Raw genomic sequence first — 27,339 nt, 5'->3', positions numbered from 1 at the left:
CACTTGGAGCCGAAGTCTGCGGCTAACAGCTGGTGCCGCTAAAAACTAGCGACAACAAACAGGCATTACGTCAGCTCAGCTCAACTTTTATTTTGTAGTAGCGATTAATGAAGACGGTTAAGAATAATGTCCACATTTTATTTAGTAAAATAACTCCATTATTCTTTTTCTTAGACACCAACTGCTCACTCTCCACCTGCACACGTTTTCGTTCAAATGTCTGTTGTGGTGCGTAGCGTGGGTGGGAGAACACTACGTAGTACGTGCGTGTAAGGGGCGTGGCTGAGCAGCTGAACTGGGCTTGTAGGCTTTATTAAATAGCGTTCACAAGGCAACATGAAAATATTATATATAATATACCGGTGTGGTGATATTGTCTCAACTACATATCTCTTTCAGAAATATATCGGTTTAACTCTTACTACCAGTATATCGCCCAGCCCTCAAGATGCCATTAAATCCTACACATGGGTCCTTTTAAGAGGTAGTGTGTGCATCAGTAAACAACAGTTTTGATCCAGTAATATCTAAAACATATCACTTTATTTCATAGTATATGAGGAAAGAATATTAAAAGGATGAAATCAGACAAAAATGTGTGTGATTCTCCGCTGAAAAGATGTCATCATCACAGAAATGTGAACATTTTTGTGTCGTCAAAACATTGTTTAACTTTGTCTAAGTGGCTCATGATTGTAAAAACGGTTTCTACTGCATGTTCTTATTGTCCTGGTGAAGAAAGGCCGGGATCTGAGCCTGTGATGGACCCGCAGGACTCGTCTCATGACCGGGGGGGAAGACGTCGTTGCTGTGGCATCAGTAGCTGACGTCTTTGAACATGCACCATCATCTCAAAGCTGTTAAAACATCTATACAGTATTCTACAGTTGTGTCTTGTCTCTCAGATCTGTGGCTTCAGATTGGAGACTGTGAGCGAGGACTCCCAGCGATCACCACAACGCGATTTCTGCAAAGCCCTTTTAAATGTTCCGGTCACGACAGGATGAGATCTGCAGCGCGTCTCACTGGTGTTTGTAGCCGGCGGATTTCTTTCCACTGACCATGTAGAGAGGAGGAATCCGGCCCGCGCAGGTCGACGGGTCACAGAGGCCGGGCGGCCCCGTGTATCCCCGCGAGCCCGGTGTTCCTGGGACACCGGGGCTTCCTGTCTCACCCCGCTCTCCATTTCTGCCGTCTTTGCCAACGCCGTTAGTGCCTGGTGCACCTGAGATCACAACACAGACGAGGTGAACAGTCCTGACACTGACGGGCTACAGTAGTGATACTCAGCGCTGTGTCAGACCACAGGTTTCATTGAAGCCGATATGCTCTCGTGATGACTTGAATCCAGTCTTACCTGGTGCACCAGGTGCGCCTGGGCTGCCTTTGACTCCGACGCCATCCTCTCCCTTGTCTCCCCTGTCTCCCTTTTCCCCAGCCTCACCTACAAAAGAGGAGCACGCACAAATTAATGCGGCGATGAAACGGAGAGCCGCTCTGTCTTCATGTTTATGGAAATGGACTCTGGGAACACAATAACTCAGCATTGTTTAATGAATCATTTATTGGATAATGTTATGCATGTGTGAATCCCTTCTAAACTCTAAAGCTTTGGAGAAATGACAAAGTCTCACTGACCCTTCTTTCCATGTGCACCTGGAAGTCCATAGAAGCCAGGAGGCCCTTTAGGACCCATGAGCCCTGGAGATCCTGGTGCTCCCGCATCTCCAGCTGGTCCCGGGGGTCCAGGAGGTCCTGCTGCTCCACGGGTACCAGGGGCACCGAGCGCTGCTGGCCTCTTCAGCATCTCTTTCTTAAACTCGGCCAGTTGTTCTTCATGGACACATGAGCTCAATTGAATCAAAGCATGCTGGTGATATGTGACTAATCTGACTTTATCATGGCTTAAATATGATAATCCAACAAACCTTCAACCACGGCTGAGCACATTTCCCGCAGTTTGTCATCGCTCACTTTGGGGCCCTGCGTGTTCAGGAACATTCACACATTCACAAACTTAATCATCTGCAGCTCAGAGAGTCGCTCGCTGCTCAGGCTGCAGCAGGCAGACGAGACAAACATTGACAAATGTCCCTCACTCACAGGTAAACCTCTGGGACCCGGGGTTCCAGGAAGGCCTTGCTCTCCCTCCAGGCCTGGAGCTCCCATCGGACCGGCCAAACCCTCGTGGCCCGGCTGACCTGGTCTGCCGTCGATCCCCGCCGCTCCTCTTTGACCCTTGTCCCCACGCTTTTGGAAACAGAACACCGACAGTAAATCATGGGCGGACTGTTGTGACAGCGCACACAGGTGTGAGCAGACTGCAGGCAAATCTTCTTCTGTATGAAAGGCTCATTCTGAAGCTTTAACTTAAACCCACGATACAAACATCATCGGCCATTAAACTCTCTAAATGTTACACACTGGACCTTTAAGACAAAAGATTATGGGTTGATACCTCTCCTCTGATTCCAGGTATTCCAGGAGGGCCCTGCAACACACACACACACACACGCATCACTTGACCTTTGTTCAAAAACAACAACAAACGTGAAAGTGTGTCACCAGATGTAAGTGGATCCACAGACCTGGTCTCCCTTCACCCCGGGATCTCCGGCGACACCCGGGTCTCCCTGTTCATGCGTGAAGAGTGACGCGGTGAGAGACTGAGCCATTTTAAACGGATGTTTATTTATTGTGGATTGTTCTGGTTCTTACCTGGTTTCCCTTCACTCCCTCAGGTCCCTCGGGTCCCTGGATGATTCACACACACAGAGAATGACATGAAGTACGTGTGTGCACCTGCAGAACGTAACAATCATGTTTAAATGTGTCTCACCAGATCTCCTTTGTGTCCAGTATGACCCTTGATTCCTCTCTCACCAGTGTGACCTTTTTCTCCTTTGTCACCCTGTGAATACAACACTTTTGTCATCTCTGCTCAGGTCAAGGGTTTTGTGTCGTTTCATCCTGTCATCAGTCGTTTTTGAACGTATTCTGTTCTGTTCACTTCCTCTTCCTCTTTTGGTTTGTTAGACCACGTAATTATGTCTCTGCCCTGTTTGTCTGCACCTGTGTCCTGTTAAAAACTCTCACCTTCAGTGTAGAGACTCAACCTTAGATTGTGTTGCACACTGATTTTGTTTTAAGTGCTGATTTAATGTTGAAGTATCTGCCTTAGAGGAACACATTAACACAGCTAATTCTTATTGTTGTACAGTATGTCTGGTTATGAGGCTGAGAAGACGCTCACTCATCACATACACACATATATGAGATTAACGTTAACAAAGGGAGGCTTTGAACGTGTTGTAAATGTATGTTCAAAAGGTAAAAAGAAAAATGAGAACATCAGCCTAGGATGTGACAGATAACACGTATGAAAGTGATGACGTGAGACAGACAACAGAGTTTTCTATGATTTAAACTGTCGGACTCCTGCAGGGTCTGAACTGAAAGTTGTCTTTGTTCTGTGCAGACCTTGTGTCAGTGGAGTCTCTGCCTGCACCATCATTTGGGAAACACTGTTCCCGTGAGTATCACTTTTGTTTGACATGTTCTCAGTCATGAATCATGTTAGTGTTCTGCAGTTTGAAGTCCATCTCACCTGGATGCCCGGAGGACCCGCAGCCCCCACTGGACCCTGTTTTCCTGTTCCTCCCTGGAAAGTGATTATAGACACAATTAACACAGTTTGTCCATTTAAACAGTGATCTGCTTACACAGAAAGTAAATGAACTTACCGTTGCTCCTTTGTTTCCTTGTTTTCCGTCTTCTCCGTCTTTTCCAGGCTCACCCTGTTTGGAAACATGAGTATGAGTCAGGATTTCTTTAGCTGAACACATATGATGTGATCAATGTAATAATCATACAGTCTTTCCAGGAAGTCCCACAGGTCCCATGGCTCCCTCGGCTCCAGTATCACCCTAAGACCACAAAGAAAAAGAAAACATGCTGTAGTTAGTTCTATTCTCTGTGGACGTGCCTCGTTAAATAAGACATGATTCCAATTACCTTTGTACCAGCGGGTCCTGCGACGCCCGGTTTCCCCGGCAGGCCCTGAAACAATAACACAGAACATCAAAGAAGAAGAAGAAGAAGAAGAAGAAGAAGAAGGAATAAATAATAATAACGTCTCACTGTTGCAACTCATTTCTCCCCTCGAGTAAAACGTCAAATCTTCTCTTGTGCTGGCATTTCATTAAAGATGATTAGCCCCCTTTTTTTTTTATTCACAGCAGACGGATGGATGAGTGGAGCAACAATAATATCCAGTGTATCATTAAGAGCCACAGAATGTCTGTCATTTATGTGTAAAATGACAGATTTATTCAGCACAAACACACCAAAGTACCCAGTTTATATAACCACTGACGAAGCATCTGAAAAGTTTCCCTCCTGGACAAAACCTGTTTGAAGGAAAGGCGAGATAAGGATAAAAACCGCTCAGCTTTACGTGAGTGTTATCACAGCCTCTGGTCTTTGAAGCTGCAGAGAAGCTGCAGAGAAGCTGCAGAGAAGCTGCAGAGAAGTAAAACTCTTCCTACACTGAGGTCTGTCGTCACTGCACAACTCCACTCAACTCCTCATGTTTGCAGTGAACAGTGAAACAGTGAAATAATCCACATGTGGTTTATTCACATGTGGTTGACGTTGATGATGAAATAGACTTGATATTGACATTGAAACAGTTAAGTATAAATAATATAAAGTGACTTACGGGAATACCCACAATCCCTCTGACGCCGACGGTTCCGGGCGTTCCAGATTCTCCCTGTTGAGCACATTCACAGTGTGTGTGTTAGTGTGACATTAAAGCGATAATGGTAAATGTAAAGTGAATGGTATCGACTGTATAATCAGTGAACATTAAACATGGGCACAGACATGAGGCTGATACGCTGAGGATTTGTGATGACTTCTCACTTTGTAAAGGATGAAGATACTGTATATGTATGAGTGTAATTGACTTGAATTCAGTGTCTTTATCTAATCTAACTAATCTGACTTATTTACTTATTAAGGCTCAAGATCCTTAACATAATTTGACTTGTTTCAAGAAAACCAAACACGTGCCATTTCCTTGTTGATAATAGAGGATAAAGCTTGACGCACATGTGAGCGGACACCATCGAAATCTGACCGATCAAATCACAACTGTCAAGACTTCATCAAGAAGTCAGTTTGTATTTGGGAGTGGGCGTGGCAACAGGGTGATTGACATTTACAGGTGTAGGTGGACGTGCAGTGGAATAGTTTGATTTAATACTTTAAAGTTTTGCAGTTCTTTAAAGGTCTGTTTAGATGTGTACCATGTAGGAGGGGGATTATGGGATGTACCATCTCTATGTTTGCTTGTGTAACTGGGGAGAAGAAGTCACCTTAACACCGTCGACTCCAGGAAGTCCATTCATGCCATTTTTGCCAGACTCTCCCTGTAACGTCACATAATTCAGTCACAACCTTTTCACATCATTATAAACAACGATGAACGCTAAAGAAAAAAGACACTTACCACGTCTCCCTTTTCCCCCTTGAGTCCCTGCTCTCCCTGTGCTCCCACAGCTCCCTGATCACAAACAAAAGCACCATTCTTACACTTGTTTTTGTTATATACTGTATAATTATGTTCTTAAGTGGAACTCACATCGTCGCCCTTCGCCCCCTCCAAACCCTGACGTCCACGGATTCCCTCTGCGCCCTGAGAGAGTGGATTCAATTATACGAACATATTAAGAAAATTACCTTTGTCTTACTTCCTGCAGACACAGATTTTCTTTTTTATTAAATACACGTCAGGACTTACAGGAGCTCCAGGTGGTCCAGTTGGACCCGGGACACCATTGAAACCAGGAGGACCCTGTAAAGAAAGATGTAAATATTCATTATTCATTATCCTGCAAATATTGAAACATCTTCAAGGATGATTAATGTGATTTAACTTACTCTGTCTCCCTTCTCTCCAGAGGTTCCAGTGAGACCAATGGGCCCTCGTTGACCCTACAAAAAAGTCAGTAACAAAATAAATATGTATATATGTTCTATTAAATGCACATACAGTCCTGTAATAATAATAATAATGTGCTCTTACATCATCTCCAATGCGACCCGGTGGTCCCTCAGCACCTTTCGCTCCATCCTCTCCCTGTGGAAAGACACAAACAGGAATAGAGTAATCAAATTACCAGAAGAGAAATGATCATATTAAGCTGCTAACAGGTTTAATTTAAATCAATTACTGCATGTTGCAAGGTGCATTTGGCATCAATCTCATTCTATACATGTAGCCTAGGATACGCACTGTGACACTGTCTCACGTACCTTATCTCCCGGCACTCCGTCTTTCCCCGGTTCACCGGGCAGACCTTTGTGACCCTGAAGGCAACGATTCAAACAACCAGTGTGAAATTAGCCTTGATTTGATCACACTCACAGCTTTTACTCAGGCTCTACTGAGTCAATGATTTATAACAAAACCTGGATATGAACCATGGCACCGACTCATTTGGATGAACAATTCTTGCCTGATGCAAAAACCCCAAAATGTTTTGCCTTTTCTTCCATGTGTTGTGCACACCCCTCTCTACCTGTGCACAGTGGTTTATCCCATGAGCCGTGTCAGTGTGTTCATATTAATATTGACCTCCACAAGCTTCACTCAAGAAGAAACAACACTCCTGAGTTTCAAATGATCTCCTCGTGCAGGAGAATGTTCTACAGTATTAGACGTCAGTGTCTGTTTGTGATACAGTGAATCATCACATCTCCTCACATCTGTCCAACTAAACCTTCACAGTCAGAATATGTGAAAAAGTCACAATATTACGAGAAAAAGTCACAATATTACGAGAAAAGTCACAATATAATGAGAAAAAGTCACAATATTACGGGAAAGTCACAATATTATGAGAAAAAAATATCACAATATGAGAAAAGTCACACAAGAAAAAGTCACAATATTAAAAGTCACAATATTATGAAAAGTCACAATATTATGAGAAAAAGTCACAATATTACGAGAAAAAGTCACAATATAATAAGTAAAAGTCACAATATAATGAGAAAAAGTCACAATATTATGAGAAAAAGTCACAATATTACGGGAAATTCACAATATTACGAGAAAAAGTCACAATATTAAAAGTTCACAATATTATGAGAAAAAGTCACAATATAATAAGTAAAAGTCACGAGAAAAGTCACAATATTATGAAAAAGTCACACAATATTAGAAAAAGTAGAAAAGTCACAATATATTCACAATATTATGAGAAAAAGTCACGAAAAAGTCACAATATAATAAGTAAAAATCACAATATAATGAGAAAAAGTCACAATATTATGAGAAAAAGTCACAATTACGAAATTCACGTCACAATAAGTCACAATATTATGAGAAAAAGTCACATATATAAAAGTCACAATATAATGAGAAAAATCACAATATTATGAGAAAAAGTCACAATATTATGAGAAAAAGTCACAATATTACGAGAAAAAGTCACAATATTACGAGAAACTCTTCTTATCTTCATTATGTCCAATTACTACCTCCACTTGGACAGTTAAAATAAGCAACTTCAAAGATATTTAATGCAGAGTTATACAATTTTATTTAAAATAATAAACTCTCATAAACTGGATAACTGACAATTACTTAAATACAGATGAAATTCAACATCATCAGCTGCAACACACCTGCATCAAATGAACTTTATATAAAATGTAGCAGCAGCACAATGTGACAAAAACATGGATGAATTTACAGACGGTGTTTTTTACGACTGCCTCACCTTCATCCCCGGCTGTCCGGTAATTCCCCGAGGTCCAACAGGACAGGCAGCGGGACACTAGATACATGGAGAAGGATAGAATGAAGACATGGGAGCAAACTGTCACTGCTGCTGCAGCTCAGCCATCTTTGACGTCAGCCACTCATTTGGATAAGAGCTCCACTGTCACCAGTCCAACATTTCTGCATGCAGGAAACATTTGGCAGTGTGACAGTAAAGACAGTAAAACACTCACAGGGTCCCCACTTCCCTCATTGCTGGCACCAGGCGGTCCCTAAAAACACAGCAGAGTCACATCTAAAACAGCCACCGGGAGTTTAGAAGAAGTTTTAGCCCAGATGAGTGGCATGCAAACACGCTTCACACAGAAATAACACCAGAGTAAGATGAAACTCCAGAAGGTCGTGCAGATACAGAGCTTGTGTCAGGAAGAACTTAGTGACATCACACTTCGTTCAGAGGATGTTTTTGGGCATCCAATGTGTACAAAACAGTGTCATCAGCATATACTGAAACTACCAGTCACCAGTATTTGCTTAAGAAAACGAAATGAATGGAAACATTAAAGATGGAAAATTGGGTTGCACCAATCTCTTACCACAGGCCCCGGGGGACCAGGTGGTCCAGCTGGCCCCGAGGAGCCCGGTGTCCCTCTGGGTCCAGGTGGACCCTGTCGGTACGAGTAAGAGCTAGTATCAGAATATTTGATATCAAACACAGACAAGATTTCAAACTTTCATGATGAAGCACTTAACACTTAGTCAATAAATCCTCTCATATCTGAGAAGTTTGATGTTGTTACAGATTTAGTGGAGTGCAAAGTACAAAAGATAAGTCTGAAATGTGACAAAGTAGAACTTTAATGTCGGATATACTTGGAAATCAAATCAAAACAAACTTTTCATCTAGTAAAATGAACTCTGACCTCAGGCCCGATGTTTCCTTCGTCTCCTGGGATCCCTGCTTTTCCAGGTGGTCCCTGACACACACACACACACACACACACACACACAGAGTCAATATAAGGTGTTTGCTGATTACTAATGTACGAGTGTGAGACAAGAAACAGAACACAGCAGACATACAGCAGGTCCTTCACTCGCTGGTCCCTGTGAAACAAGACACAGAGAAACATATAAGTCATCATCACAGACTCTGTGTGTGTGTGTGTGTGTCACTGTGTTGCTTTAACACTTACAGCAGGACCTGCAGGGCCTGGAAAACCTGGAAGACCCTGCAAGGAGATAAATAAACTGATATGAATCCATGTTTTCTACAAGTCTCTGTGAGTGTGAAGTGCTCTCAGTGTTTACTCACTCTCTCTCCTACAGGCCCGCGGGGACCCATCGGGCCAACAGCTCCCTGCAGACGACAACAACACAGAGTCCCATCAACACGGCAGCCTCTTTATTCCCCGACAATCAACACACCATTAAACCCACTTACTAACACTCATTCACACACACACACAATATGACAAACAGTGAAAGGATGTCTCGTACAGGAACTCCTGGAAGACCAGGCAGGCCTCTCTGTCCGGGAAGACCGATCTCCCCCTGCTCGCCTTTGCTGCCCTAGGAAACAGACACAAGAAGAGGAAAACAGCTTTATCATCTTCCTCTATCTCTCCGCCTTGTTGCTAAGAGACACAAAAGGCAGTGACAGTGAACGTTTAATCAATGGAAAGAAGGTCGGCCGCTGCTGGTGTTTCCAATATCTGCAGAAGAGACTGTACATAGAACACACGGGCCAGAGAGGAAGGCGGAGCTACAGCTGTTTAAACTTTCATCCTCTTGAATGTAACACACGTAGTGAACTCTAATCTCCAGCTTCACATGATTGTCTGTCGAGCTGGATCCAGGAAGCAGCAAAGAGTTCTCCAGGTTCCTCCCACAGTTCCAAAAACATGCAGATTTGGGGATTACTCTAAATTGACCGCAGGTGTGAGCGTGAATGGTTGTTTGTCTGTGTGTGACCCTGTGACCCCCGTGTCACCAGCACCTCCCACAACCCTCATGTGGAGGATAAAGTGAATCCAAGAGGTCCAGAAAACATCGTGCTTTACATCTGTTTGTTTCTTTTTAAACAAATCTGTCACTTTTAGCATCTTTTTTTTATTTTAGCTCTGTTATTTCTGCATTTCCTCTTTTAATTTGTAACACGCCTTACACTTCCTGTGTGTAGCAGTGACAGACCAACTCACCTGTTACCTGATTAGTCCTGGCCCCTTTTTTCCCCACTGAGAAACCCCTTACACAACATCTGGACTGTTTCCTCATGAATGATGGGCTGGACTGTGAGTAAAAACCTTGTTTTCTCCCGCTCTAGCTTTATATGCAGTTATGGAGGTAACGTCAGATTTGGGCGTCATAGCGAAAAGGATTCAGTTTGAATGTAAATCTAATTGATATGAAAATGAGCGTATACTTCCCACCTGATTTACAGTGTCAGTACAAGTCTTTCCTACAGAGTTCAGTAGAACGTGGTGTTAAATTTGATTGATGTTCCCATCGAGAGGATAAAATACAGCACATGACGCTGGTGTCGTCCAGTACGAGTCATGAATCTGACGTCACGTAAATGTAAATGGGTTTTAGCTTCATCTGTTTCAGTGTGGAGCCTGAACGTGGTCTCGCTGACGGCTCTGCAGTCGACTGATGATCACACAACAGTAGAGACAGGAAAAGTCTTCTTCACTCACAGGAGATGCATCATACGAGCGGTTTTGGGGCTTTTTGGAATCATTTCACAGTGAAAACTAATTCCATTTCCCGCTTTGGTGTAAAATCCAGTTTATTTGCCTTGTTTATATGACTGTGTTACCAGTTATTGGTGTCTATGAAATCAAATCAAATCATAAAAAAACAAAACAAATGGAATTCCACAGTGGGTATTGATTTGATTTTGCCTCCCACCGTCGGGAGCCAAAGGCTGAAATAAGCTCTCTTGGATATTTGTAGTATTTGAACATAACTGTGAAATGAATCATTCCAATGTTTTTATGGGATGGCAAACAAACCCCAACACTGCAGCAAATATAGACGGAGAAAAAGTGCATTATTTTCTGGGCTCTCAGACTTACTGGAGAACCAGGGCTGCCAGGAGACCCCGGAAGACCCTGAGGAGAGAAGGAGTAAAACATTAGTCTGACAAAGACGTTTGTTGAAACAATAGAAGAGAGGAGATACTCACATCTCTTCCGTCCCTGCCATCCTCTCCAGGGTCCCCTTGAGGGCCCTCTGGGCCAGGGACTCCTGGGGGGCCTTGGATTGATTTTTCAGGCTGAGAAAGAACACAGGACTGTCAGCAAATCCAGCAGATACTGAATAATCCACTGTGTTCTTCTAAATGCTTAATATTAGCTTTGTCTCTGTGCTTAATTACCTGAGGGCTAAAGAGAAAGAACATAACCAGCACCATAAATGAGATGTAGAACAAAGCAACGAGGCACCAGAGCACTGGCCTCAAATCACACAGCAATGAGCACAAAGTAGAGAAGAGTAGAAGAATGAATAAATACCTCAGCATTGGCAAACATCTGAAGAAGCAAGAGAGAGAGATCAGATCAAAGCAGAGTTAGAGGAAGTCGTCACACCACCAAACACCAAACGTGACAGCAGAAGCCAAGCGCCCCTGTTCACCATCACAGTGAGTGAGTGAGTGAGTGTTTCATGCTGTCATTTCCACCAACAACCCACCGCGTTAACGTGCACCAGGACAGGAAGTAGTTCAGTCCACTGTGGTTTGAATGTGATTGAGAAAGAAAAGAGAAAAACACTCCCCTGCTTTTCCTGATTCATTCATCGGCACAAAGTTAAAACACGCTCAATGTAGGACGTGGTTTTGCACAGATGTGCATGTTTTTCCATCATCTGTGCTGGAATAAAATGACCAAACACCTCATCACGTTCTCATCAGCGTTAGCTAAAGAGTGTTTGTGTTTTTGGTTCCAAACATTGTAGGTTAATTATCGTAGATCACGTCTGTCTCCAATAAAAAAACACCTTAACTCTTAATGAGATGATTTCATGAATAGTTTTGGATGAATTTGAGCGTCTGTGCGTAGTTTCCATCTCTGCTCCACCTCAGCGTTTCTGCCCTGTTCTCCATCACCCCTGATAAAAACCCCGCAAACCACAACCCATGCTGAGCAGATCCGGGCGCTTGTTTCTTTACCTCGGTGGCAGGCAGCTCGTTGCAGCTCTCTCTCTGCGCTCTCTTTGGGTCGCAGTGAATCAGCATCCACTGAAGCTCAAACTGGAAACAGAGACACATGAAAGTCTTAGGTAATGCATTCATTTTCACAGTGTGGTTGTTTTTCTCTGCAGGGATTAGGTTTTTCCTTTTCCTTTCCCCGCTATACTAGAGTCCAGCTGAGCAGCACATTAGAATTACAGCGGAGCTCAGCACACACATAAACCTCAACGTGTTTGTTCACCTAGAGTCCGTGACCTTCCTTCTCTCCACCCTCGCTTACCACAACTGAGGCGTCGGGATCGGCGTCCAGCCGGCCGATGAGAGTGTCTCCCTCCGTGTTGACGGGGCCTTTGCCCTTGATGGGTTTCTGATCCACAGGCTGGCAGTCCATGTACAGCGTGACCTTGTCGTACTCCACGCCGATCATCACCTTGTGCCACCTGGTGTTGAAGAGCACAGAGAGTCCGGGGAAGGTGACGGTCTGCAGGTTGCCGTCGGCGCCCATGAGGAAGTACTCCAGAGCTTGCTGGTCGCCGTTCAGCCTCAGTCCGGCTTGTTTGTTGCCGTCTTCGTCCACTATTTGCCAGACGTTCCACACCTTGTTCACGGTGTTCTTGATCATGCGAAAGGTCACCATGAAGGAGTACTCGTCGGGGAAGCCGCGAGGGAAGTTGAGCCTGAGAGGGAAATGAAAATCAGTGGGAGAAGTTTTGGATTCAGCAAACATGTTTCTGTATTCTTGATTAGACTGATTTGAGACTTCAAAGACGTCCCTCAACCAGCAGAAGTTATCACTTCAACTTCAAAGAGACAAGGATATTGTTGGTTTTCAAACACATGATGCTGTAAAAGAGGCCGAGTGCATAAATCACTCCTTCATTTACAGCAGGTTACTCGTGGTCCTTATGCTTTCTGTGCTTTTTAACAAGCCAGCTTCTCAGTAGGTGGTGCCTTCATAGATACATGCTGCTGCTGCTGCTGCAGCCGGACCTTTAACGTGTTGTAAACGATCAAGGCGAAGTCATAAAGAAGAGTTTCCTGTAGCCTAGTAAAATAAATATAGGCAGCTGCCTAGTGTTGCCTTCAGGTGAGAAAGTCTTAAGTATGTGCTGGTTTTACCCTGCAGAATAAAAGAGTGCAGCTCCAGGAAGGATGGACTTCAAAGCAGGCTAGACTCTTCAGGGAGAATTAACATGTATTCACATTCACTGTGACAGAGCACACTGGTTCCACTGCCGACTGCCAGCCAATTACATAACCGCCTCTGTTTTAAGCCGTCCTGCAGGAAAGGCCTTGCCAGAACACCAGACACACACTGGGGAACACACCGGGGAACACACCAGAGACACAGTGAACACAGGGAACAAACACCAGAGACACACAGGGGACACACCAGAGACACACACACAGGGAACACACCAGAGACACACGGGAACACCAGACAGAGGGAACACACCAGAGACACACCACCACACAGACACAGAACACACCAGGAACACCACAGACAGACCGGGGAACACACCAGAAACACACCAGGGAACACACCAGAGACACACCAGGAAACACCAGAGACACACCAGGGATCACCAGAGACACCGTTAACCTGCACAATCTGTCCATGAAATAATGTATGTCGTACCTTCTTGTGTTCAAAACACGACAAAGACGTTTATTTTGTTACTGCAGTTGCTGAAATCACTTGAACTTCCTCACAGCAATTGAATATTTTAGTTTGAAGTGGACATGCTTTACCAGTTTGGCAGTTTGGTCTCCTTGAAGTCATATTGAGGCATATTGTTCTCTTCTTCTGACTAATGAAAACCAGCAGCAGCTTTTTTTAATGTGACTCTTGCATGTGGCAGCTCCGTGGTTACTTTAATTATGTGCTTATCAAAGTCTCCGTGTTCTGTCAGGTGATGATGTGATGATTCCTCTGCCCGATCACATTTGCTCTTGTAGTTTAACCCATGAGTTGCTTCACTCTGGCATATGAGATGTGTGTGTGTGTGTGTTTTCCCACAAGATTATTGTTATTTATTTTGATCATACTTTGTTGATGGTGGCCACTCGTTAAGGTTGGAGACAGATTATATTCTGGTTTAATACAGAAACCATTTACATTTCACTGACTTCGCTGGTGGAATGACCTACTGAGCGCGACCAGTACAGTTTACCTGAACCTGACCACAGACCGGACTGTTAACATGTTTCATAGTAAAGATTGTCCTGACAATCTAAAACAATAAAGTATGCTGGGTTTGCTTTATAGTCGAGATAAGTTTCTGATCGGACATTACATTTGTCACCACAGTCGATGTAGGATTATAAAAGTAGTTCAATGTCCTATGTGAGCTAAAAACTGGTCGCAATGTGGAGAATCTAGGACACTGTCATTTTGAAATTCCTCGTTCAACCACATGACCACAGCTGAAAAAGGCAAATTGAATGACGATGTGAGATCCACTCAGAAATACTTGTACTCTCGTTTTGTGTCTAAGAAAATGTCAAATAGGTTCAGACATGTTTTTTTTTCTTTCCCCCAATTACACGCTGCTGTCCACATCTGGCAGAAACATCTGGGACAGACCTGTAATAATGCAACACCTGCATCAGGAGAGACCACTGCTGCTCTCCGACACGTGTGTGTGTGTGTGTGTGTGTGTGTTCATTAAAACATGGTGCAACACACTTACATGGTTGGAATTTGGAAGTTGGCCTCCCTGTCGAGGCGATAGGCCACCTGTAGAGGAGTGGAGCCGTCCACTTTCCTCACGCCTTTCAGAGAGATCATGTCCAGCTGGAACTGAGTGATCAGATCAAAACCTGCATGGGCATGAATAATCAATAAATATAATATAACAGATATTGTTATTGCAGTTTCCTGCACACATGTTGAAGGAGCAAACGGCGGCGCGCAATTACAAAATCTTGCTGAGCTCGAATTGTTCCCGAGTAGAAAATTCCATAAAGCTCATGTGGAACATTTTATTTGCCTCATTTGAAATCTAAAGGTGTCTCAGGGCATTAAGGCAGCCCACCCTGTTCAACTAATTAAACTCACCACCTTACTGCACATAGTCTATTTTCTCCTCAGGGAATTTGTGGAGGCTTAACTTTGTGGTTTTCTAACTGCTGCCTCTCAAACTTTCTGTCTGTATACAGCCGCCGCTGTTTAATGATCGTTCCCAGGAGCCCCGACTTGACTGAAAGGGTTTTTTTGTTTTTACCTGGAAGGTCATCTTGTCCGCTTCTTATTGTTGGGCAGACGCTATCGCCGTCCAGGCGGTTGAGGTCCAGCTCTGATAAGACAAAAAAACAAAAAAAGGAAAGAGCCTTTTTACGCCTGCATCTTTTAATGAGTTTAACAAATGCAATATATTACCTGACAGAGGCCGGGGGAAAGCAAGGTCTTTTAAATTAATGAAATACCATCACAATGCACTGCAGAGCATTCATAAATGTTCACTTTACAACCTTTAGGAGGCTTTAGTTGCAGAAATGTAATCTATCATCCATAAGTACGTGTGTTTATGTGCGTCACTGCCATGTTTCAGCAGCCTGAACGGAAAAGATCTCCATAGTTTAAGAAGTTTGAGCAATCTGCAGTCTCACCATTGGATGTCACTGTTTCCCACCGACTGGACTTTAAACAAACACGGACTGATAAGTGCAGGATGCGTCATTTGTGTCGTCACCTAATTAGAAAACAAAAGATGCCGTTGCTAAGCGACTAATGTTGCTGTACGGGAGGCTGTGGTTGGATTCCCCCTAAATGACCTAAGTTTCAGGGTTTTTTTTCATACGTGCCACAAGAGTGCGCTACGTTTCAGTTCCAATGCTCCAGCTGAGAAGATGAAAAGCCAAAGTCTATCTCACAAGAAAAAACAGAACTCCATGAAACGAGAGAGGAGTCACAGAACCTGAGTCAGCTCGTTTGTGGTGAGAGAACGCGTCACATCTGGAAGCTGTTCCACAGAAGTGCTGAGAGGTGAGATACAGTGGTGAGACGTATTTATAGTCCCTGTGTTTACTGCTGCTAAACGCTCGTCCCACTGTGTACGTGGACCACAAGTTGTTAAAGTTAGCGGCTGCCGCGGCGTGACGCTCACACAACGCTCACACAGTGCTCACACAACGCTCACACAGTGGTCACACACCGCTCACACAACCGCTCACACAACGCCACGCCACACGCGCCACACACTCCCGCACACACCACTCACACACAGGCACACAATGCTCACACAGCACTATCACACCGCCACACACCACTCTTACAACGCCACACACTCACACACACACCACAGCGCTCACACACCACTCACACAAAGCTCACACAACACCTGTCATTTGATGTCTGTCTGATTTAACCCACCTACACAGTCAGTGGTGTGTCTGCTGTTTGGTGGACAATGACCTAGCAACAGTCAACAAGCAGGCGCTCACATTAACATTAACATTAACCCCGCTCCTCTCTCAGTCTGTGTGTACAAGGCAAACACATTCACCGTATAATGCCGGCTTTTGTGCAGTATCCACGGAACACTCATTGTGTTGCGGGTCAGTGATTGTGCGCTCGTGTGCTGTAGGTGACTTACGTCCAAGTGCTGGAGCAGCGACGACGAGGAGGAGGAAGGACAGCAGAGCCACGGAGACGCTGGAGCGCGCTGACATCGATAGATGCCGAGGCTGCTTTCTGTTGAGGAATGATGGAGAAAATCAGCAGTCGGTCATGCATCAAATTCTCCCTGACAGATTCTTGGGTGTCTGAATCAATAAGTCCACGGGGATGATGTGAAGTACTTTGCCGGTGACCTCTGTTCTCGTCTTCACTGAGCACAGGAAGAGACGCTGGTTTATTATTGGGACACGTTTTTGTACATTTGGACAGAAAATGAGTGAACGTTAAATTGTATTGTGTGGAAGTGTAGCTGGTGGTGGTGTGGAACCACGATTCAAGGCCAGTTTGAGAGCAAACATGAAACATTTGTCTGCCACACAGTACAAGACCACAGTGTGTGTTTTTGCTGACTAAACCTAACCACAGCCATAACCAGGAAATGGTTATTATAAACCACACTCATTTCCTCTTATTTTTTTTCCTTTTGCCAAAAACAAAACAAGCAGAGTTAAATCTATTGTGCGTAACCTTTGAACAGAAATGCTGCACTGAGCTGTAAAACACAAAAGATATGATATCTGTAGACGCAGTAATAACTGGCAACTGAGTGATAATTATGCCCCTTTATCCACCTATGGTCCCAGCTCGCCTCGCCTCGCCACGCCACGGTTTAGGTTGGTTTTCCACTATAGTACCAACTCAACGTGGGCGGAGTCATCACTGCGCGGCTGCATGAAACTGCCGTGACGTCGTTTTCGTAACTGAATCATTAGAATCATGAGTTCAGTACTTCCTCCATGACCGGAGCACAGACTCCGCAGTGCTGTCGCTAAATACACCAGACTCCTCTGTTAAATATGGAGATTTTAGACATTTCCCTGGTAAGTGTTGGAGATGAACCCACGTTTTTTAGGATTGTTAAGTCTTTTTAACTCATCTACAGTTCGGCATTGTTCAGCTTTCATTCTCGTGTCAGACGTCTCTTCCTGTGACGACGCTCTGACCAATCAGTGGCCGGCAGTCTGACGGCGTCACGCTTTGTATTGCCTTGGCTCGCTTAGAACCTCGCCAGAACAGGTACTAAAAAAAGTACCTGGTACCAGGTTCTATGCTCGTGGAAACACAACTTAACCGTGACGTGTAGAGCCATTAGTTAACCTGGTTATCTCAGTAGCATTGAAACAATATTTCCTGCATGTTCTTCCAAATCAGGAGCCACTTGTGCACAAAGATTACTTTGCACTAAGAGAACTTGTGGGGGGGGTTTTCATGTTCATTATCACACGCTCTTCTTGGAGCTTCCGTCATGTCACTGAAGGAGTCGCAGGTTTTGCAGAGCAACACCAGGACCATCATCAACGACACAGAGGACTCGTTTCCACAGGCAAACTCTGTCAATGTAGAGAAATGAGAATGGAAACGCAGTCTGTCTCTGTGTTGAGTGTGTGTGTGTGTGTGTGTGTGTGATGGACGACTAACGGCTAAGTCAGCGAGGTCTCCTTGGAGGACTTCTGTGAGCTCTGTAACGTTGATGCCCTTCACTTATAGGAACATCTTCAGAGTCTCCAGACTCACCGACTCACTGAGTTCCCTGCCAGTCCACTGTGTGCACTGATGCGACGACATTTCACTGCTGAACTTTTGGGACGTACAACAAAAAAACATGGATCGTTTGGGCCAAACACATGAGAGGGCTTAATGTCAGATGACAGAACATTCAACACGGGGAAAATAGAACCCCGTTAACAAAATATCCTCCTGTGAATCTGCAAACTGAGCATATTTTCGCACAGATGAATTAAAATGATCCTCTTTAACTCTTTATACAAATAATGAATAACAGATTGTTTGGAACTAGGAGACACTTTTATAGTGGATGTTTTTAGTGCCACAGAATTTTAGTTTAAACTCATTATCTACTCTACTCTTTCTTGTCAAGAAATTGAGAAAAGTATAATCCAAAGTGGAAAAAAGATCCCTTTTTCCAACCTGAAGGAATTCATCTTAACCATGCATTCACAACAGATAACTTCTTATATGAACTAGAACCCAACACAGTTTTTCCTCTTTTCCTCACGTTCATGTTGACATTACAGATGCACGGGCTCGCGGCTGCAGGTGTGAGCAGCACTGATGCCTAGGCTGAGATGAAGTGGATTTGCTTTTGCTTTGCTGGTATAAAAAGAAAACCTCACACAGCGTTACATAATGGACGGATTCAGACGTCACTGTGAAATCTGATTATAAGCCTATGATAATTTAATCCTGAAAGCAGGTCAGGATTGAGTCCTGTGTTGTCCTGAGAGAATCTCTGTTGCTTTGGCACAGATTTGACTGTGGAGCGTTTCACTTTATATTTGACGCAGCAACAAACGTGATAAACACAAGTGAAAACTAAATTAGAGGCTTGACCCAACAAAGGCGACATATTCTCCTTCACACTGACAGAAATATGATCAAATAAGGTGTTTTGGAGCTGTGGTTACACACACACACACACACACACACAGAGAAAACACTTTCAAAGAAACATCATAAGACAACAACAGAAAATCCCCATATATTCCAGTAAATATCTATCATGTAATCAATCAGTCAAGTCAATTACATAATGACACGTAATCCAGTTTAATAGCCGACATTCATCAACACACAGTACGTGTGATGATGGGATTTTCCCTCATGTCGTGACGATGTTTGATCTCCGCTCTCTCTCTCTGTCTCTCTCTCTCTCTGTCTGTCTCTCTCTCTGTCTCTCTGCTGTTGAGCTGCGAGCTTCAGTCACGTTTACAGGTTTACAGTGTGCAAGTCTGGTGTTATTATTTAAAATCATCGAGTCACGGGGCAGCTTCTTCAGTCAGAGCTGAGCTAACGATGCAGCCGTAAATCCAGTGTGTGAAAGATTAGGATCAGATTATTAGATCAGGAAGCCCAGACATGAGCTATTTACCTGGGCCAGTGAGAGGCCATGTTTCTCTGTGACAGCAGACGGACGCAGGCGCGGCGCTGAGGGTGCAGAGGTCAGAGTTCGGGAGCAGAAGGAGCCACGGCAATGAAGTCAGTCCTACCTGCGCATGTTGACGACTGACTGAGGGCAGCAGCAGCAGCAGCAGCAGCACAGGAGAGATGCTCAAGCACAGGACACATAAAAGTGGGTTCTTTGTGCTCCCATTGGCCAGGAGTTCCTCAGGAGGTGGCGACTCCTTGTTTTTTCCTTTATTACCGACACTTAAAACTCTGCGTGTAGTCACCCCCTCTTTTTTAACAGCGCCTCCTAATGACATGTGCCGTCTGTGTGTAATTCTCTTCATAATTATTGTCAGGTCGGGGAAGAAGCGAGCAGTGAGTGATGAACATCACGTGTACTCATCACAAGTGTGGCTGTAACGTTGACATGAATTTAGCCTTGTTATTACCTGAAGGGCCTCAGGCAGACATGTTGTTTATGCATCTCCTCTGTTATGTAATCTCTGTGTGTGTGTGTGTGTGTGTGTTTGCTTGAGGAAGAGGAGTGAGACGTTCTTCAATATACTGTGACTTTGACATTTGTGGCGCGTGTGACCTTCTAATCCCCCGTCACAACTGTGCTGGTGGTTGTGAAGTGACGGGCGCGGTTCTCATGCAAATGAACACACACTGTTAATGTGAAAACGTGCAGAATAAAGACAGTTGAGTCTTCTTTAAACAAGGGTGCGCGACCACAGCACAGGAGTTGACTCTTTTATTCAAATTTCCTGTGTGTAAATCTCAGATTACTGGTTTATTGATTCCCCGCATTTACGCTACTGAGAAATAGGAAATCAATAAACTCACAGCCAACCGAAACGGCGCAATTTACCATAAACCCGAAGGTCAGCAGTTGAAGTAATTGTTTCTTATCGTGTTACAGAAATAGTTTTTGTAGCAGCACGACACCAGAGAGCTGAGGGGAAATGTGATCCAGTGACTGGGTCTCGGCTGAGATCATGTGTCCACGCTGGATAATTGAGAGCTCATGCTCTCAATGAAGCAGCAGACACACAGACAAGCAGGCAAAGGAGAAACCACTTTGAGCTCATTCATCCGTGTGGCACACACACACCTCATGACTCACACACTTGTGACCCGCAGTCACAGACGCCAGAGCCCTCGTGTTGGAGCGCAGCCTGAGTCTAGTGTGGCGCTGCGTGCGGAATCAGGAGTAAGCGTCAATCACGAGCTGTGATCCTGTAAACATGGAGCCTGAGAGGCAGCGGCGCCTGTGCACATTCATTTGTTGCAGCTTTATAGTGCATTTTATGAGATTAATGTAGCCTAACATGCAGCCTTTAGCTGAAATCTAACCTGTGCTGTAGCAAATGCACCACAGCTACGCTTTGCCAAGCACTGACAACTGCCCACAGTGCAAAGAAACCTAAAAACAAATGAAGAAAAAGAAAACTAAAAAGAATTACTCTCAGGTCAGAGAGCCACAATCCCAAATAAAAAATAAAACTTTCAAATCAATTAGCCACTGTGTTTTTACAGCAATTCATTCATTTAATATATATTATTATAATATTTAATCATCGAGCTAAGGCCGTAGTCAGACTAAGACGAGGTTGGAGTACACACACGGAGGTGAAAACATCAGTCAATCAAGCCCAAAACTCAGTCTTCTTCGTAGCTTTCGCTCTTGCCGACGCCATCGTCGTTCTTCTCTGGCAACAGTGTCTCCTTCTACTTCCGGGTCAAAGACCGGGGAGGAAGAGTTGGTGCAAGTGCAGAACACCAAGTCATATACATGCAGGAGTAATTGGACTATGAATTCACATTATTCAGGTCACGTTAGTCCGACTAAGACCAGCTCGATTTTAGTTGGACTAACGTGTTTACATGGCATTAAGAAAACTGAATTAGGGCTCAATCTAAGGTAATGAAAACATAACATTACATCATTTCACGTAAAATATTGAAAAGATGATAAAATAAAATGTCTGTTGACATTTTTTTTAAGCTTTTTAAACGCAGGTGTGAGTTTCATACGTTTTTCTTGTTTGCTGAACTGAGGCGAGTGTCTTGAAATTTTGACATGAGCACAAACAGCAGCTGACTTTGGGATTTTTTTTATTTCTTTTATTTAAAGCTGTTAAATGCACAGTTGCCAGAGAGCCGCTCATGAGTTGTGGACATTTTTATTTGTGTTACATAATCGTTCCTCCCTCCTCTCTCTTATCTAACAGGTGATGCGTCTGTGATGCGTTGTTTAACCACGACAGATGGGCTTGTTTTTAATTACAGTACCTGACTGCCAAAAACAAAGAGGTGGCTCTGGTGAGTGTTTGTTACTTAGCTGAATTTAAACTTATCCATTTTGTTCCTTTTGCTTCTTAAAGTGGTACAAAAACACCAGACCTCCACAGATAACTCCAAAAACTTCAGTATAATATACAGCACTTTATTCATTTAGTTCTCTGGTTTTCAGTTCCTTGTTTCCGGTTTTATTTTGAAGTTTTCCTTGTGTGTCCACTGTTGCTTCCTGTCCTGTCTAATCAGGGAAAGTGTGTCCACCTGTGTCTTGTTTGTCACACCTGTGTCGATTAGTCAACGTCTTTACTGTACAATCTACTGCCACGGTTCTCAGACTGTGGTGCGTGTACCACCAGTGGTACGCGAGCTTCCTGCTGCAGACACCATGTGATCGTGGAGCTGAATGTAGGTAAAGATTCACCTGCATTAACGTCACTGCATCAGTGTCAGAGAGAGCAAATGATCTTATTGTGGGAATAAATGTGCCTCGTGTGAAAAGCTCGACCTGTTTACTGTTTACTGTTGTATTTGAGAGCTCCATATTTCTGCAGGTGGAAAAAGTTTGAGAACCACCGATCGACTGCATCGTCATGACGACACTGTCACTGCTTCATATTATCACTCATATATGAGTATAAACTTATTTTCAATGGTCTCAGCAGCATTGCTATTTGCAAAGATTTCATTTAAATGTATAAATGAAGCTGAAACAATGACTTGATTACTAAGTGATTACTAAATCAATCGTCAGCTATTGTGATAATTGTTTCAGCTTCTTAAATCTGTTTTTTTTTTTAGGCCATTTTGAATCAAAACAAGACATTCGAAGACATCATCATTTCCGGGGTTTGACATACAAGGTTTTTTTTTAACGTTTTATGGACCAAACGATGGAGAAAATAATTGTTAGTTGCAGCTCTAAAGTATATCTTTATTTCAAAGAATATACAAATGATCGCTTCATCGCGTATAAGCATATTCTTTTCTGTTATGGGAAGTGAACAATGAAGCAGTGACCTTCAAACATCAACCACAGGTCATGACGTGTGGTTTTTAATCCATTCATAAAGCATATGAATGGATTAAAAATGTAAATGAATATCTGGTATTTTGGTGTTGATATTACTCACATAATAAGTTCATCTACAGTGTATTCTTGTGTTTTTTTTTCTTGCCTGGTCATTTTTGTCTGTACGGTTCACTTTTAGCTTTTAGGGGGCATGTCACTGTGACGTCACACACACACACACACACACACACACACGCACTGACTGGGTGCTGGCGATTAATATCCTTCCTAACTATCAACTCTGTGTTCGTGTGTGTGTGTGTGTGTGTGCAGCTATTATGTGCAAGACGCGGGGCGGACCCGGAGGACGCGCACGCACGCACGCACGCACGCAGCCAGATCCCGCGACTGACGCTGCAGGCTGCTGCACTCCAATCCCCCATCAGGAGAGAGAGAGAGAGAGAGACGTAGAGACACAACGGGAAGAGAGAGAGGGAGGAGAGAGAAAGGGGGGACTGCAGAGCGCAGAGGGTCTGGATGAATAACCATGGCAACAGCAGCAGCACCAGCAGCAGCAGGAGGAGAAGCGCTGTTATAAACATTACAACGGCGCGCGATCATCCCGCAAAACAGCGACTTGTGAGTGGACAAAGGCTGGAGCAGAGACAGCCCGCGGTGGACAGCACTCTACATCACTGCTAAGGTGAGGCTGTCTGTCTGTGTGTCTGCATGGGGACATGAGAGGGACATGAGAGGGACATAAGGGACGCTTGCTGTTGTTAGAGCAGGGGAAGCTGCTGCTGCTGCTGCTGCTGCTGATTAGAGCAAAAAACAGGGATGGATTTTAATCAAAGTCTTATTTATGTACATCATTACTGTGTCCTGTGTCCTGTGTGTGTGTGTGTGTGTGTGTGTCTTTAACCTATACCATTCATGAGCCATGTGTCCTTTGGTGAGGAGACATGAGGACACTCCACAAACAAAATAAAGGAATAATGTATTCAGTGATCTGAATGAGACGCCTCGGTGTAATTAAAGTTCCGCGAGGATATTTTATCACACAGTGTGTCCCATTCATGAGCAGTGGCTGCTGTGTGTGTGTGTGTGTGTGTGTGTGTGTCGAGACCGAAATGAGACGGAGCACATTTTACTGTCTTTATCCGGCACAAGCTGCACAAACACAGAGAGGGTAAAAATAGATGTTAGTGATGATGCAAGGGTGAAAAGACAACAGCTGAGAAACTGCTGAGGCACTCGTGACTCATGTCAACATTTCATTAGAGCAGGAAAACCCACAAAAACCCAGTTTCGGCGGTTCACTCGTTCAGGGTCATGGACGTGACCATACTTTAGATGCACTTCTTCAAGTTAGCGTTGATCCTAATTTAGAAGTGAAAGCAGCGTTTAGCACTTTTATTTCACTCCGTCAGTCCACTAAATGTTCCTGTTTTGGTTGTTGACAGAGCTACTAACGCTTGATCCTCACAAAGACCCTGACACAACACCACGGAGGGTTTAAGATTATTAAGATTATGCCATCACATGATTTCTGGGCCCCGCTCGCTGAGTTTCTGTCAAGGGCATTCTGTCGTCACAGCCGCCTCCTCCTCCTCCTCCTCCTCCTCCTCTGTCCGTGAGACAGTCAAGTGCAGTCTTAGTCATTTTAATGTGACAGTTCTTTGTGTCCCTGCTTGAAGTCGGTGTTTTGGCGACAGTGTTTTGTGTGTGTTGTGTTGTTCTGCAGAGCGAGCTGGATCACTGTCTGAGGTCATTAGTCTGTCTCGTATCTGCAGCAAAGGTTTGTCACAGCACACATGGAAACACCTGTGAGGCCTAATATCAACTCATGCTGCCTTTTCACCCTCTCAGGACTGAGGCCGTAGCTGGAGTGGGAAAAAAGGACTCTTACAGCTAGATTCTTAGTTCAGTTTTGTTGTGCACCATCCAGTCTGTGGAGAGATTCATTTCTCTTTTTCGTTTTAATCCGGAGAAGGCACAGACTAGACAATCCAGTGGAGACGCAGGACCAGGAGGAGATTCCAGGGCTTTGGGATCTCACAGAATCTCGCGTGACATCAGAACGTAAACAGACGTGGAGGCGGGACTGTCGGCGTCGTCAGTTAATGGCTGTTTTGTTTGTGAATACGACCCAATCACTGTTCAATCTTAAATATCAAACATTTAACAATTTGAAAACTCTGATGCACCTTATGTCTGATAACCCGTCACACTACAGGATGATAATCTGTTCAAATCAAATCATCAAAAATTGGAAGGCACGTTTCCTCCACGTTTCCATGCACGCGTGTTGCTATACTGTTATACTGGACCACACTGGCGCCTTCTATTATTTGATGGTATTTCATGATAGTAACTGTGGCACACGCACAGACGTCAGTTAATCGCTCTTGTGTGTGATGTTTTGTGCTGAGAAACACAAAAACAAACACGGAACAAAAGACGGAATCAGCTTTGACTTGTACAAGTTATGGCTCCGTACAAAAGTACGCGACATGCGTCAGCTCGTTAGGATGTGAAATCAGGGAGACTCTGATGTGACGTGTCTGTTAACCCGTCGCACAAGTTAACGAGATTATTTGGCCAGATAATCTGTTCAAATCAGCCTCAAATCTGAAGATACCCACGATTGTTGGAAGGAGCAGATCAGGGACTGAAATCTGGCCAATTGTCCTCTAGTGTGGGACAAACTTAAGACAGACCTCTCCATACACATGTGTAGCTATACTGTTATACTGGACGACTGGCTTCTTCTGTTATCTCATGGTATTTCATGATATTTCAGTTCCTGTGGTGCATACACAGTAGGTCCTGAAGGTCTACTGTACATGCAGCATCTGGGGGGGAGGAGTTAGCTGTTTACAAGAGAAGACAAAACAAAAAGCAGCAAAAGTGGGCATAGATATTAAATATAAACTTACTTTGAAGACTGAATGTGTCGCTTTAAAAACTTTTCTAGCTTCAAATGAGATTTAAAAACACGTTTAATTCTCATTTGAAGCTACAAATGCTACTCAACCGAGAAGGCCAGGATGTTTTAGTGTGTGTGTGTGTGTGTGTGTGTGTGTGGGTGTGTGCATTAAAAAGTAATCAGACAGCAGATGGCTGTTTTGTAATGATTAGTGTTTAATGACTTGGAGCCAGTAGGAAAATGTGTGAGTTTGCAAAAGTGCACAAACGGCAAAATCGAATGATTGGATGGAGTTGTACTGTAGTGTGTGGTACTGTGGCTGTGGTCAACCACGTACAGCCACCATTTAGAGGTCACTCTAAACTGGCCGTACAGTAGGTGTGAGTGGAGAGAAAGCAGTAGAACAGCGATGGATAGTCTGTGCAACCAAAAGAAGCAGCTTCTTCATTTAATCAGATTAAATAGTCATTTAATCTGATTAATTGATCAGTACATTTGTGACATTTGACCACATTTTAGTTTACAATCACTGTAAATTCTACTGAGGAGAACGTCCTCGGATAGGACAGGTCTGTCAAAGTCCAGAGTCTTCATTTGGGATTGTGAATATAAGACCTCTGTGTTTACTCACTGTGTTGTGATCGTCTTCATCATTGAGCTGAATGACAGTCTTTGCCTTTGAAGCCTTTGAAGCCTTTGAAGCTGTCAGTGTGGTTGCTTTGCTGATTTAATTCACTTATTGATGAATTTTCAGCAGCAGCTGACGTTCAGCGCCTGTCGCGCGCGCGTGTGTGTGTGTTTGTGTGTGTGTGTGTGTCCAGGTATTACTAATGTTGTGGGGACCTAAACCTGTTTACACAGTCACATTATGGGGACTTGTCCTCCTTGTGGGGACAAAAAGCAAGTCCCCATAACGTAAATTACTACATTTTAAGGTGAAGATATGTTTTATAGGTTTTAGGTTAGGTTAGGTTAGGGGTTAGGGTTAGGGTTAGGATTAGGCCAGTAGTAATTGTGGTTAAGGTTAGAGTAAGTCTCCAAGAAATGAATGTAAGTCAATGCAATGTCCCCTCAAGTCATGAATGTCGAACGGTGTGTGTTGTGTGTGTGTGTGTGTGTGTGTGTGTGTGTGTGTGTGTGTGTGTGTGTGTGTGTGTGTGTGTGTGTGTGTGTGTATGTGTGTGTGTGTGTGTGTGTGTGTGTGTGTGTGTGTGTGTGTGTGTGTGTGTGTGTGTGTGTGTATGTGTGTGTGTGTGTGTGTGTGTGTGTGTGTAAGTGTGTGTGTGTGTGTGTATGTGTGTGTGTGTGTGTGTGTGTGTGTGTGTGTGTGTTGTGTGTGTGTGTGTGTGTGTGTGTGTGTGTGTGTGTGTGTGTGTGTGTGTGTGTGTGTGTGTGTGTGTGTGTGTGTGTCTGCAGGATGTTTTTGATGGTAAAGAGAGAACACTGAGAGCACACAGTGTTCAGTCTCCTCCTCACTGCTGCTTCTTATCCATCTGTGATCGCGTAGTCAGCAGCTAACCTG

General features: G+C 44.0%; 2 protein-coding genes and 2 long non-coding RNA genes across 7 annotated transcripts in view; 3 read left to right on the top strand and 1 right to left on the bottom strand.

Moving 5' to 3' along the window:
- Positions 1-524: 524 nt before the first annotated feature.
- On the bottom strand, positions 525-19,713 carry LOC122786881 (collagen alpha-1(IX) chain-like). Of its 4 annotated transcripts, none has more exons than XM_044053396.1 (38): positions 19,562-19,713; positions 16,589-16,686; positions 15,218-15,289; positions 14,684-14,813; positions 12,271-12,667; positions 11,970-12,050; positions 11,314-11,331; positions 10,986-11,075; positions 10,876-10,911; positions 9,296-9,367; positions 9,111-9,155; positions 8,992-9,027; positions 8,879-8,902; positions 8,719-8,772; positions 8,392-8,463; positions 8,029-8,067; positions 7,794-7,850; positions 6,322-6,375; positions 6,092-6,145; positions 5,947-6,000; positions 5,807-5,860; positions 5,648-5,701; positions 5,516-5,569; positions 5,382-5,435; positions 4,721-4,774; positions 4,015-4,059; positions 3,873-3,926; positions 3,744-3,797; positions 3,608-3,661; positions 2,840-2,911; positions 2,719-2,754; positions 2,589-2,633; positions 2,459-2,491; positions 2,104-2,250; positions 1,929-1,983; positions 1,639-1,833; positions 1,358-1,444; positions 525-1,225 (listed from the first exon to the last, which is right to left on the bottom strand). In XM_044053396.1, exons 1-38 carry the CDS (start codon positions 19,579-19,581, stop codon positions 1,023-1,025), a joined length of 2,853 nt encoding a protein of 950 aa, XP_043909331.1. In that variant the 5' UTR covers positions 19,582-19,713; the 3' UTR covers positions 525-1,022. The 4 variants fall into 4 exon arrangements, with proteins under 4 accessions (XP_043909331.1, XP_043909332.1, XP_043909334.1 ...); XM_044053397.1 differs by having other exon boundaries at positions 19,680-19,702; XM_044053399.1 differs by lacking the exon at positions 8,029-8,067.
- On the top strand, positions 2,503-4,957 carry LOC122786882. Its single transcript, XR_006362492.1, has 3 exons — positions 2,503-2,658; positions 2,742-2,788; positions 3,479-4,957. It is a non-coding gene; the product is annotated as an uncharacterized LOC122786882 (long non-coding RNA).
- On the top strand, positions 5,040-9,720 carry LOC122786883. Its single transcript, XR_006362493.1, has 3 exons — positions 5,040-5,874; positions 5,967-6,010; positions 9,125-9,720. It is a non-coding gene; the product is annotated as an uncharacterized LOC122786883 (long non-coding RNA).
- A 3,561-nt stretch (positions 19,714-23,274) lies between the features above and the next one.
- The window catches only part of fam135b (family with sequence similarity 135 member B), a 40,984-nt gene continuing 36,919 nt past the window's right edge, over positions 23,275-27,339 (top strand). Inside the window, exon 1 of the mRNA XM_044053013.1 lies at positions 23,275-23,591. The gene's annotated coding sequence lies outside the window, so the exon portion shown is untranslated. The remainder of the gene's footprint in view (positions 23,592-27,339) is intronic.

Source organism: Solea senegalensis, linkage group LG20, assembly GCF_019176455.1.
Source record: "Solea senegalensis isolate Sse05_10M linkage group LG20, IFAPA_SoseM_1, whole genome shotgun sequence".
NCBI lineage: Eukaryota > Metazoa > Chordata > Actinopteri > Pleuronectiformes > Soleidae > Solea > Solea senegalensis.
This window is presented reverse-complemented; position numbering and strand designations above follow the sequence as displayed.